The sequence below is a fragment of the Pseudorasbora parva genome, chromosome 5 (assembly GCF_024679245.1).
Source record: "Pseudorasbora parva isolate DD20220531a chromosome 5, ASM2467924v1, whole genome shotgun sequence".
Taxonomy (NCBI): Eukaryota; Metazoa; Chordata; class Actinopteri; order Cypriniformes; family Gobionidae; genus Pseudorasbora; species Pseudorasbora parva.
Genome location: NC_090176.1, coordinates 35328007 through 35341538, shown reverse-complemented (window position 1 = coordinate 35341538; position 13532 = coordinate 35328007). Strand labels below are relative to the sequence as shown.

The following is a 13532-nucleotide window of genomic DNA, read 5'->3' as shown; positions in this document are numbered from 1 at the left end:
TTTACAGTTTGAATTTGAACATATGGCACATTTTTGTTCACCAACAACAACAACAAATATTTTTGCAAAATGTATATTTTAGTCTATAAATAATAATAATAATTTAGTCTCTATTAATAATTGCGCTCTTATTCCATTGTGTTCCGTCTATTTACTCTCCGTTCACGAAAGCAAAGAAGTTTGTACTTGAGAGGGCTCGTCCACTCCTGACAGCAAAATGGAAATATTTGCTTGACTTTTTAAAATGTTCTGATAAGAATATGTCTGTGAAATGTAAGTTATGCACTGAAGAAATTATTTTATGTCACTTTAGCTTAAAGATTAGCTTAAAGACAATAAAGTTATTGTTCCTACCAATCAATGCACAAGTTAAGGTTACATATGGTGACGAAAGCACGTTAGAGCCAGAGTCCTGGCTCTGGTGCCAAAGAGCTTATATTGTATCTTCTATATTCTTTGTTAGGGCTAGCCCTTCCGGAACCCATTGAAAATGCACTGCAGTTCCTGCAGTTAAAAAAAAATATTATAATTTGTATGGAGGTCTATGTAAACTGTGTGGGCGATTCTCGGCCAGAGTGAAATCACCCAAAAAGAGGTGATGCTTCACAGAATGTGACTTGACGCTGATTGGACTATATATCCAGAGGCAGAACAGTCTTAAATAGTGACAGCTAACCTAACTCTGTAGTTAAATGTGATTGAAAACTCCCTTTTGCACTTTGGTGGTACGTTGCCAATCGCCCTAATGGGAAAAAAACGCCCCTGCTAGTACACACATTAAACTAAATCACTCTCTTTTGTTATGGCTGTTGACAGGACCCCTCTCCACTATGCGGCAGCTAGTCGACACTTTCAGTGCCTGGAGACTCTGGTGTCCTGCGGTACCTGCATTAATGCCACTGACCATTGGGGGCGCTCTGCTGTGCACTACGCTGCTGCTTCTGATCTGGACAGGAGGTATACACATTTACACAAACACCAACATCTTGTTTTCCTCCTCCAAGATTTAGTTAAATAGATTTGTCACTGAGTTTGTAAAAAATAAACCTACTTATAATGGAGCTCTTTGGGACCTGATATTCTCAAATGTTTAAAAACAAAAATCTGTAGTTCATCAGTCTAAATCATCCTTCACCCTAATTATAGTTTGTACTTTTAACAGTGAGGATCCCCACATGTATGTTTTACAGTGCACAAATGGAGCTAGCTGTGGCCAAAAAACATGCAATTGATTGATGTAGATGCATGTCTAACACAATTAAATGGTGTAGACACCAGCAGCTATAGTTCAACAGCAGGTGAAATCAAGTGCACTGCCAGTCCTTATCTCTAGAGACTGCTAGAAGCTACGGTAACACATATCTGTGTTACCATGGCAACCACAGGCTATTTTTATGTCTCATGTCATTGTGATAGTTTGTGTGCAGAGACAGGGGTTTGACATCAAGTTACGGAAACACCTTTGTGCTTAGTTTAATAGATTAGCTGCCAGATTTCACTGGCACAAAAAAAACAAAAAAATGTGAAAGAGTAATATTTTGGCAATTGTCGTTTCTAACTTAATATCATAGTACCATTTCAATTATTATTGTTTAATTTTGGTAACACTTTATTTTTCATTGTGACACATTACATTATTACATGTAGTTATTATAGTAATTGTTATTAGCGTAATTGTGCATAACTAACACTAAACCAAAGACTAAGTCTAACCCTGTAGTAAGTACGTGTGTATGTCAATTATTATTACTCAGTACTTAAATGTATAATTACAATGTAATAAATTGTCATTTGATTGATTAATAATAAGATACCACAGTGTTGTTTCACAGACATAACATTATTTATAAATAATGTAATTATAAATATGTACACTTTTAATTATTATTAACTACAAATATGTAGATTAATATTGAATTAACAAGGATGTGATTTCAATGATACATACATACATACATACATACATACATACATACATACATATACATATATATATATATATATATATATATATATATATATATATATATATATATATATATATATATATATATATATATGTATGTATGTATGTGTACATATATAAAAGTGTACATATATACATATACATACATACATACATACATACACACACACACACACACACACACACACACACACACACACACACACACACACACACACACACACACACACACACACACACACACACATATATATATATATATATATGTGTGTGTGTGTATGTACATATACGTATGTATGTATATGTATATATGTACACTTTTTATATATATACCCTAATCTGCATAGTAAATATATTTTTTTATTTTTTTTAAATTTGCTGATCATATGCCTGATTACATTTCATAATGTAATATTAGTTATTTTGTATTTACTTGATGGTTTTTTGGAAAAATATTTATTGCTGAATGAGAAGTGGTTGTGTAAATGTTTTTTTTCTCTGAAGGCGGCGTGTGGTTCTGGAACCGGAGAGTGACGGTGTTCAAGCTGAGAGGGAGAAGGAGGCAGCTCTGTGAGTGTCTCTGGAGTTGAAGAGTTGTCTGCTCAGCCTCATCTCTCTGTCCCACTTCTATGTCCCACCTTCCCTCGTACTGTTTATACTTGTGCTGCTCTGATGCCAAAACGTTGGGTGTTTGAGTCTCGTGCATCTCTGTGCATCTGTAACCTCATAATTTGAACAACCTTAATGTACTGTCCCTTTCTCTGCTTTCACAGTAGTGCACATACATAATTATGCATTATGTGTCCACAGCACACATACATATACACACATATATATATTTCCTCACTACTAAATATTCCACGGTCAACTGTTAGTTGCATTATAACAAAGTGGCAATTGGGAACAGCATCAACTCAGTCAGGAAGTGGTAGGCCAAATAAAATCACAGAGCGGGAACAGCGCATGCTGAGGCGCACAGTGCGCAGAAGTCGCCAACTACAAAATCTACAGAACTCCAAACTTCATGTGGCCTTCAGATTAGCTCAACAGTGTATAGAGAGCTTCATGGAATGGGTTTCCTTGGCCGAGCAGCTGCATCCAAGCCTTACACCACCAAGAGCAATGCAAAGCGCTGGATGCAGTGGTGTAAAGCATGCTGCCATCGGACTCTAGAGCAGTGGGGACGTGTTCTCTAGAGTGACAAATCACACTTCTCTGTCAGGCAATCACATGGGCAAGTCTGGGTTTGGCGGTTGCCAGGAGAACAGTAGTTGCCTGACTACATTGTGCCAAGTTTCAAGTTTGGTTATTGTGTGGGGTTGTTTTTTAGGGGTTAGGCTTGCGAGCCAGGCCTTCTCGTCCAACATCAGTGCCTGACCTCACAAAAATGCACTTCTAGAAGAATGGTCAAATTCCCATAAACCCACTCCTAAACCTTGTGGAAAGCCTTTCCAGAAGAGTTGAAGCTGTTTTAGCTGCAAAGGGTGGACCAACTTCATATTAACTTCATATTCAACTTCATATTCAACTTCATATTCATTATATATATATATTATGCAATATCAAACGAATAGAAGTGCGATATGGCTCTATATAAGTACAGCTGTTATTAGGCCATAGGCATCGAAGCTGTGCTGATATAGATCCATATCGCATGACTATGAGTGTGATATTGGTCATATAATTCTTGGTTAGCTATGCATTTAACAAGATTTAAATAGACATATGTGTTTGTTATACGAGTTTGTTAAATATATATTTATATTTGTGTGTAGATGCCTTGAGTTCCTGTTGCAGCACGGAGCCGCCCCGTCACTGAAAGATAAACAAGGCTACAGTGCCGTTCACTATGCTGCAGCGTACGGCCACAGACACTGTCTGAAACTGGTGAGGACACAAATATTTCCAGTGCACTTCCTCCATCTCTACTCAACCTTCACAACAACATTACATTTAAATATGTAGTCTAACATGCAAATGAATTCAGTCCAGTTTGAAGTTTCATTGTTTCATCCATGATATGTGTGTTAATGCCTGCACTTTGTTTTTTAATTACCTTTGATGACAACAGCTGTAATTGTGATTACATTTAATTTCAGCTTTTGGACAGAGAGGAGAACCATCCAGATGAGATGGAGAACAGCCAAACCAGAAGCCCACTGCATCTGGCTGTAAGTCCAAACACCTTTTCACTTTTCACTTACACCACCGTTAAAAAAAAAACAGCATTTATTTGAAATATCATTTTTGATCAATTTAATGCATCCTTGACCTTGCTGAATAAAAATATTATAAAATTGACAATTTATTGTAAATGAAGCTGATTAAGCAGTGTTTGGCAAAACTAGCATCTCAATAGCTATCACTCATAGGGTTATTGATTTAAAGAAATACTTCTGAGCGCATAGTATACTCCAAGAACATCCACATAGCAACATGCTAAAAACAAAATACTTAACGGCATCCCAGCTATCAGGGAATGTTCTTTAGAACTTTGGCTTAAAGTTATGGACAAACATTATTTCAGTATCATTGACAGAATATTTCTTTCAAGTTGTCAGGTATTTAATAATGTTCTCAAAACATTAGCACAAAAACATTATTCATGTCAAGGAACTTTTTTTTTGTTAGATGTTTGTCTAACTTTTTTTTTTTTTTAATTATTACTACTTTTTTCAGAATGTTTACAGAATGTTCCCATAGTTGCAACATAATAAAATTAAACATTCCCTTAACACTCATAACCAAAAAAAAAAAAACATTAATAAAGTTTTCATAACACTAGCTAAATATTTTTAGAACGTATTTTTGTTAGCTGGGATAGCAATAAGACCCCAATATTTGTAAAGACATTTTGAGACAGCTGGTCTTGCCTGTGCTTAGATTTACATGTGAATGTGTTTATTCAGGCATACCATGGTCACGCACAAGCTCTGGAGGTGCTCTTAGAGGGTCACTGCGAAGTAGATCAGGGGGATGAGGTGGGTCGGACTCCATTGGCTCTTGCAGCCCTCAGGGGCCACACTGACTGCGCTCTCACACTTCTGAACCACGGGGCCTCGCCGAGAAGCAGAGATACTACACGAGAACGTACACCCATCCACCTTGCAGGTATTGCACCTATGTTAGGTGGAAATTACACTATTGTGCAACATTTTTTATTATTGAAACTTAAATACAGATTTTTGTTTTTTCCAGTAATGAATGGTCACTCGTCATGTGTGCGCCTCCTGCTGGAAGACTCTGATAATGCAGATTTGGTTGACACAGCGGACTCTCAGGGACAGTGAGTGATTCATTTAATAACTCTTAATAACTCTGACTTTTATTATATGTTAAGCTAAAGTAGTTGATTACATTCAAGCTAAACTTTTTAGTTACGCTTAAGTCAATAACTACTTTTAGTAAAAAAAAAAAAATTACTATGCAGCTATTAAATTAATTAAAAACAATGATAAACTGCAGTATTTTAACAAAACTCTGCCCAAATTAAGAGATAAAAAAGTGCTTAAGAACTTAAAGGTATAGTTCACCCAAGTCGTCCTAGGTGTATATGACATTATTCTTTCAGATGAATAAAAGTTGAGTTATATTATAAAAGTCCTGGTTAATGGCAGGGATTGTTGCTCTGTTTTTGAAGTCCATAAAAATGCATGTGTCCGTCAAATAACGTGCTCCACAAGGCTCCAGGAGGTTAATAAAGGCCTTCTGAAGCGAATCATTGCGTTTGTGTAAGAAAAATATCCATATTTAAAACTTTTTGAATTAAATTTCAGGCCGATCGCCTTCTGTGGAAAAGTGTTGAAAATGTGTGAAAAGAGAGAGAGCTTAAATGAGCATTCATTCTGTGTGTATTTGCAGGACCCCTCTAATGCTGGCTGTAATGGGGGGTCATGTGGACGTTGTGTCTCTTCTGTTGGAGCGTGAGGCCACTGTAGACATGGCTGATCATCAGGGTCTGACTGCTCTACACCTGGGGGTGAGTTACCGGAAAATCTAAAGATTAAAAATCTTTAGGGTGCAAAAAAATCTTTAGGGTGCAAAATCTAAAGATTAAAATGTATGCAAACATTTAGAGCAGTGGCCTAATGGTTGATGCACAACCCCCAGACATATTGATTCCTTGCCATTTATATACCCTGCCATTCAAAAGTTTGTGGTCGGTGAGATAAAAAAATAAAAATAAATGTCTCAGGCTCACCAAGGCTACATTTATTTGATTAAAAATACAGAAATATTGTAAAAATGTATTACAATTTAAAATACGTTTTGCGTTTGAATGTATGTGAAAATTAAATTTACTCCAATAATGGCAACGTTGAATTTTCAGCAGCCATTGCTCCAGTCTTCATTGTCACATGATCCTTTAGAAATCATTCTAATATGTTGTTGTATAATATATTTTAGGAAACGTGATAATGTTTTTTTTTTAAGGATTCTTCAAATCCTATTTTAAAAGAAAATATTTTTTTTGAAATATTTTGTAACATTATAAATGTATTTATTGTCACTTTTGATAATGCATCCTATCTGAATAAAAGTATTAATTAAAAAAAGAAAAATTACACTGACCCTAAACTTTTGAAAAATATAATAATGAAAAAAACACGTTTGCATATCTTAAGATGTACTCTTAAATATTTTTGTTGTCATGACTTAGGAGTTATTTTATTTGTTTATAGGTATTTTATTTGTTTATTTAAACTTTCTATCTCTCTCTTTTAGCTCTTGTGTGGACAGGAGGAATGTGTTCAGTCCCTGCTGGAGCTGGAGGCATCAGTGTTACTGGGGGACTGTCGGGGTCGGACAGCCATCCACATGGCTGCTGCGAGGGGTCACGCGTCCTGGTTGAGCGAATTGATCAATATCGCATGTTCTGAACCCCCAATGCCCACACTGCGAGACAACCAGGGATTCACACCCTTACACTGGGCCTGTTACTATGGTTAGTTTTAACAGTCTCCATTATGGGTTTAAAAAGTTGCTTTTATTTATCAGTGAACAGAATGTAGCTTTTGAAATATAGTGGACTAGCACTGTCTGTGTTATAGGTCACGAAGGCTGTGTGGAGGTCATACTCGAACAAAGAGACTTTCGTCAGTTTGATGGGAACCCCTTCACTCCGCTGCATTGTGCTGTGTATGTCTGCTGTGAGATCTGTCTTCATCTCTGTCATCTGTTGCACTTTTATTCTCTGTTTCAATTTGTCTGTCTCTGAATCCTCTCCCCTACAGGGTCAATGACCATGAGACTTGTGCCACCCTTTTATTAGAAGCCATGGGATCAAAGATTGTAACTTGCAAAGATTCCAAGGGCAGGTTTGTAACAGTCCTATACTAGAGATAATAGATTTGTACCTTCAGTGGCTCCAAAATATGAACAAATAAAATAAACATTAGCAATTGGCAATTATTTTTTAAAGATGAACTTTCTCTGTTTATCAGGACACCTCTCCATGCTGCTGCATTTGCTGGCCACATTGATTGTGTTCAGCTGCTCCTGGCCCATAATGCATCTGTGGATGATGTTGACCAATCAGGGCACAGTGCACTGATTATGGCAGCGGAGAAAGGAAGAGTTGAGGTTGTAGGTATGGATTCCCTGTGTTTTTTTCTCCTCTTTTGCATCATGCCTCTGTTCATTTGTATAAAAGGGTTATGAAAATGAGCTCACTTATGCAAAGTGTGGCATGTGTTTTAAACAGAAGCTCTGCTTACTGGTGCCAATGTGAACCTCAGTCTGACTGACCATAAGGGCAATACAGCACTTCATCTAGCTTGCAATAATGTAAGTATAGCCATTTGCATGCAAGGTTCATCAGTCCCTATAATTTTATAGTTTCAGCAGTGGTGCAGTGATCTTTCATAATTATTTCATAATTTGTCATAAATAAAATCACATTCTTATTCTCAGAAAATGATCCCATTTGTGCAAATTGATCTTAAAGGGGTACTTCAGCGTTGGGAAGATGAAACTGGGTCATTAATGTAGAAGAAATGTGAAATTATTTTTGAATTTGGTGCTTTCTAGACTGAGATAAGACAGAACATGTATTTTTGTCTCATGGGGATGAAAGACAACAATTCCCAGAATGCTTCACTGCCCTGTGAGGCCACTCCCAAAGCCACAGCTACTTAATCACTTTTACTTTCTTACCACCACTTTCATCTTCATAAAATCAGTTCAGTTAGAGAACAGACACTACAATTAAAAACTGAACGTGTCTGTTCAATATGTGATTTAGCCGCTGAGGAGTGTCAGCACAAACGCAGCAGGAGTCAGATTACACGCATCGTGATGAGCTGAATGAGCTCTCGTGATGAGAGCTGAGGTAAACGCGTCCACGCTCGGGGCAGTAGTTCTCAGCGCGTGTTCAGTTTGGCGTGCTTTCAGTTCATGCCTTTGGAATATTAACTTTCATAGGAATTAACTTGAGAAGATAAAATACTCACTTTGCTCCGCCGGCCGCAGCGTTTCCATGAATGTCTGAGCTGAGCTGTGAGTGCGACCCCATCCCCCATGTGCGAGTTAAAAACATGCGGAAATAGCTCCCTCTGCTGGCTGTAGTTTATAGCCTCTGGATAAACATTTGACCAATGACGCAAATCGACAATATTTGTGTCACCGGAGTCATTTTTCCAGAAATAAAATGCATAAATCTCTCTTCTCAGGGGGATATGAGAGGGGGGAGCACAATCATTTGAATATACTCCAGTGTTTCTACTGATAGAAAGCCATATGCTAATCGCTGAAGTAACCCTTTAAGATTTATTTGACGCTAAAATCATATTAAAATCACAAAAACTATTTTCATTACTTCATAAAATTAAGGTTGAACCACCAGAGTCATATGGACTATTTTAACAATGTTTTTACTAACTTTCTGGGCCTTGAAAGTGTTAATTAAATTGCTGTCTATGGAGAGGTCGGAGAGCTCTCGAATTTCATCAGAAATATTTTCATTTTTGTTTGATGAATGAAGGTCTTGCGTAATTTTTTTTACATTTTTGGGTCAAATATCCCTTTAATAATGCAGTAATGCAGACACTGACAGTTCCAGATTATAATATTAGTAATGTTCATTATTACTATCAAAAAAAAAAATGATGTCAGATATGAAAACAAACATTACAAACAGTATTTGGGAATGTTTATATGAATCCATTACCTGAGGTCTTTCTAAGATGATTTTCCTGTTCTTTCTGCCCATGTCCAGGGAATGGAGGAATGTGCATTGCTCATTCTTGGAAAACTTCCAGACTCTGCCCTCGTTGCTACAAACGCTGCACTGCAAACGTGAGTTCCCCTCCACATTATATTACATATTATGTTTACTTATATGCATTTGTTAGGTGCTTTTATCCAAAGCCACTTGCGTTGCATTGAAGGAATATATTTTATCAGTTCATACATTTCAAGCCCTATGACGTTGCTATAGTGCTATGCTTTTATGTAATTACTAAAGAAGTAATTGATGCTCAATTGTTTTTCGTTGACTTTCTCAGACCTCTCCATTTGGCTGCTCGCAGCGGGATGAAGCAGACTGTGCAAGAGCTGCTCTCTCGTGGGGCCAGCGTTCAAGTACTAGATGAGAATGGTGCGTCTTCCTGAAACTAGATCTCAACAGAGAGGGTTCATGCTTAGATTGTCAGTGTATGTGCATCTGTCTATGCCAGTCTCTGTTTTACTCTTCTTTTATTAGTGCCATAGAAGCTTTTGCCAAAGCAGTGGCTGTGTTTCAAAGCTTTGACAGTGTCATGCGTGTCCCCTTTTGCCCCAACCATGTGTTTGGCTCCCTGACTAGTGAGGCACTAATGGAATGCCGCTTTCGTCCATCACCTCCCCACCACTGTCCTTTTGTTCCACTGCTCCGTCCCTCCCTTCACCTCTTTCTGCTATCCTGTCTCTCTCGCTCTTTGGCTGTCTTTCCACGCAGGTCTCACCCCTGCTCTGGCTTGCGCTCCCAGCAGGGAAGTGGCTGACTGCCTGGCTCTCATTCTGGCTACCATGATGCCTTTCTGCTCCCCTTGCAGCTCTGGAACTCCTTCCCCAGGCGCCCTGCTGAAATCGCTGCCCCGCCAGGCCAAGAGTCCCCGCAGTCCAAGGGACCCCTCCGGTCCCTCCAGCGAGGGCACGACCACTGAAAACGACTCGGACTCAGAGACATTTTGACCCCGGTTCCTTCTTGAGTCGCCCATCGTAGTTTTCAAAGCACATATTGTCATGAACCTTACAGAAGTTGTACAGATTTTTTATTTTGGACCGCAGCCTCTGTAACAAGAGATTATGAAGCATGACATAGCACACTTGGTACGCTTTTGTTTTGCCACACTTGTTTGCACAGCAGATTTTTTCGAAAGCCATTTTAATCACTTGATTGAGATCACCAAATGTTGACCGATTTCTTACGCTTGAAGAAGGATAAAGTATAGTATGGTGGGGTCGGTGTGTCTTAATCTGTGGATTTTTGAAAGCACAAACCCTGCAAAAGGTGAGGTCACAGCCATTACACTCCTGTTGTCATTGTGGGACCAATCAGGAACCAAGAAATCACTTTTTTGGACCAACAGGGAATTGTCTTTAATCTTACCGATGTCACTTAGTATTTATTTGTGAGTAAGAGCAAAGGCTGGAATACACTACATGCCCAGATTTTCAGTCTGGACAAGTCAACAATATTTGCCAAAAGTCAGAGCTAGTCTGCAGATTAGACTTTACAGATTTCATAGAAATCCCCAGTATATGATGGGAACACAGAGTATTTGATTTTAGACTATTGCTGTGTTCCATTTACCTTGGAAAATGGTGCACTAGGCACTGAATTTAGTGAGACAGACAAACAAAAATTCTAATAAACATTATATTATAAATGATTCACTACGGTTGATGCAGCCATATTGTATTCTGAAGTCGGAGTTGTTGCGGTTCCCCCAAGTTTCCCATACAGCAACATAGTGGCGGCCCAGATCCGGCCTTTATCTGATACACGTGGAATCCACACGTACCAGATATGGGCCGGATCTGGACCGACACTAGGTTGCCGTCTGGGTTCCCAGTGCATTCCAGTTAAAATTTCCTACTGGGAACTAGGAACTTCCCACTTCCGAGGACCAACGGAATGCACCAGATAGCATCTAGTGTGTGAATATCCAACATGTTATACATTTTGAACCAATATTACAACATATTGTTTTCATTTGTCATTCATCTCCTAGCAACAAGGCGCATGTTTGTTGTGCTGTGTTTGGAGTGACTTTGAAATCTAGTAGTGTGTGTGTGATCCTCAGTCGTTTACTGTAAAATGCCCAGTGTTTTCTTGTTCCCACGCGTTTGACGCGTCGTGTTTTAAAAACGTGTTTAGATTTGAAAAGTTGTGTAGTGTATTCCAGCCTTTAGACTACAAGTCCATAAAGCACAATGTAATGTGATAAATGCAATGGAAGTTCTACATGTCAAGATCGTACACCAGTTGTACTTTACATATTGAATTTGACACGTTGTGAATAGAAGGCTCTTGAGGTTTATATTGTGAAAAAGAGCATTTTTATGCTATAGAGATAAGTAGATTTTTAGGCCTTGATGGTCTAAACTTAAGTCTGACGCTTTTGGAGAGTGGCTTTGTCGCTCTGTTCCTTCTCAGACATGGAGACAGTGTTCAAATTATACTTCTATTCAGGTTGAATTTTAGGTTTTAGTCACAGGACATGGCATGTTATGTGAACCAGGATGTTCTCAAGCATGTACCAATATTTATTAACATTTAGCTAACAATGGTACTACAGTTGTATGCACTTATGTAAAGGAGTAAATGGGAGTTTAAAGGAATAGTTTGCCCCTAAATTAAAATTGTCATTATTTACTCATGTTTTTTTAAAAAAAATCTGTTTTTGTGAATCCAAAAAGCTAGATTTTTGAAGAACCTACATTGGCAGTTTATGGTGACCAACATTTTCCAATCTCCTAAAAGGACTATGTACTGTATTTCAAGTCTTCTGAAGTCAAATGAAAGCTTTGTCTGAGAAGCTGTCAACCACTGAAAATCTTCCTCTTCAGTGAGATGTTGGTACTGGTCATTGTGTCAGTGAATTGAACTCGAGAACTGAATCATGAAAATACATTTAGTTTGTTTGGTGAATCAAACATTTCTTTGAAAAGAACCAGTTCAAAAGAATGATTTGTGTTCACTAATGGACTGATCCACTGAACTCACTGACTCATTGATAAGGTCACAACAGTTAACAGGGAAGTTTATCCGTGAATAATGACTTCAATATCAGTCTGTTCCTCGCACAAAATTATTGTATGGCTTTAGAAGACTTCTCCTTATGTGCTACATGAACAGAAAAACAACACCAGGGATTGGAGTGACATGAGTGGGAGTAAATAATGACAAAATTGCCATTTTGGGCATAACTATTAATTTAACATTGAATCCAGAACTATGAGTAACCTTCCCTGTCTTCTTGTTTCTTTCCTTTGGAAATTATTTTGCACTGGTTGAATATTAATCCTTTTTAAACAGATTTCTAACATGCTTTTGGGAGATGCCACAAGAGTGTTTATTTGCTTTCAAATTTGAATCCATTTTGCTTCAAAAGATAAAGAGCTTTTTAGCAAAGATTGGGTTTTAAAATCTTCTCAGAAAATTCAAAACGAAAATGTAAACCACCCTTTGTCTGTTTGCCTTTTGTCCACAATGTGCCAGTTTCTCCATGTCCAGTGCCTTGTTCTGCATTTTCAGAGTTTGTTAGATTACATTAGTGTGAGTTTGTGGTGTGTATGTATTAGAGTGTAATGAAAGTCTGAAGATGTGAAAATAAGTCTGGGTCACACCTGCCAATCATAAGACAATTGTTTTTTCTAACCAAGTCCTGATGTTTGTGCCTACGAGTGTGTGATTTACAATAGAAAATAGTCTTTGTACATATCAGCTCATGGACATTATCATCACCAGAGCAGAAATTGCACACAACTTTATTATAAAAGCACATGGTTGTTTTTCTTTTATGATTGGAAGGAAGAAGTCAAACAGTATTATAACAGAAAAAAAGCTTTGAAAAATATGACAATCTAGATCATGGTTTCCTCCTCCGTTCTGATTTTGAAGGTTCTTTGTCAGCTCAAGTTTTTTTATACATAAATTGTATGACTATTATATAAAATGTTTTAACAGAGTTTTTTTTGTCTAGTCTGTTTTTGTTTACCCATTTTAATATGAATTTTATTCAGTGAATGAACTCATAAATATGTGGGGACATGTAACCGTAGGCCTACTGTTAAAACTAAAGCACCACATATAGATATATAAAATCAGAATATAAGGGTCAGAATAATGACTGACCCTTCCCTCATTTGCTACGTGTGTGTGTGTGTGTGTGTGTAGCAAATGAGGGAAGGGTCGCAAACGTCATAGCCGTGAGGTTACTTAGATTTTGAACACGTAAGGGTAAAAGGACAGTGTTGGGCATAGGCTTTGACTCTGATTAGATAATTAGATTTATCTTATATTTTAGTTTTTAATGAATTGCATTTGTGTTGTAATTTCGCGGAAGCGCACGAGCCCCTG

General features: G+C 37.8%; 1 protein-coding gene across 3 annotated transcripts in view; it reads left to right on the top strand.

Moving 5' to 3' along the window:
• The window catches only part of ankrd44 (ankyrin repeat domain 44), a 32937-nt gene extending 19796 nt beyond the window's left edge, over positions 1-13141 (top strand). For 2 of the 3 annotated variants that reach the window (XM_067444026.1, XM_067444025.1), the window contains exons 14-28: positions 817-957; positions 2471-2536; positions 3742-3853; positions 4066-4137; positions 4876-5077; positions 5165-5252; positions 5828-5945; positions 6692-6911; positions 7018-7105; positions 7201-7284; positions 7411-7556; positions 7671-7753; positions 9183-9262; positions 9472-9563; positions 9903-13141. In XM_067444026.1, coding sequence (XP_067300127.1) covers positions 817-957; positions 2471-2536; positions 3742-3853; positions 4066-4137; positions 4876-5077; positions 5165-5252; positions 5828-5945; positions 6692-6911; positions 7018-7105; positions 7201-7284; positions 7411-7556; positions 7671-7753; positions 9183-9262; positions 9472-9563; positions 9903-10138 — 1828 coding nt within the window. In that variant the 3' untranslated portion in view covers positions 10139-13141. The remainder of the gene's footprint in view (positions 1-816; positions 958-2470; positions 2537-3741; positions 3854-4065; positions 4138-4875; positions 5078-5164; positions 5253-5827; positions 5946-6691; positions 6912-7017; positions 7106-7200; positions 7285-7410; positions 7557-7670; positions 7754-9182; positions 9263-9471; positions 9564-9902) is intronic. The other variant, XM_067444027.1, reaches the window with a different exon arrangement.
• The last annotated feature ends 391 nt before the right edge of the window (positions 13142-13532 follow it).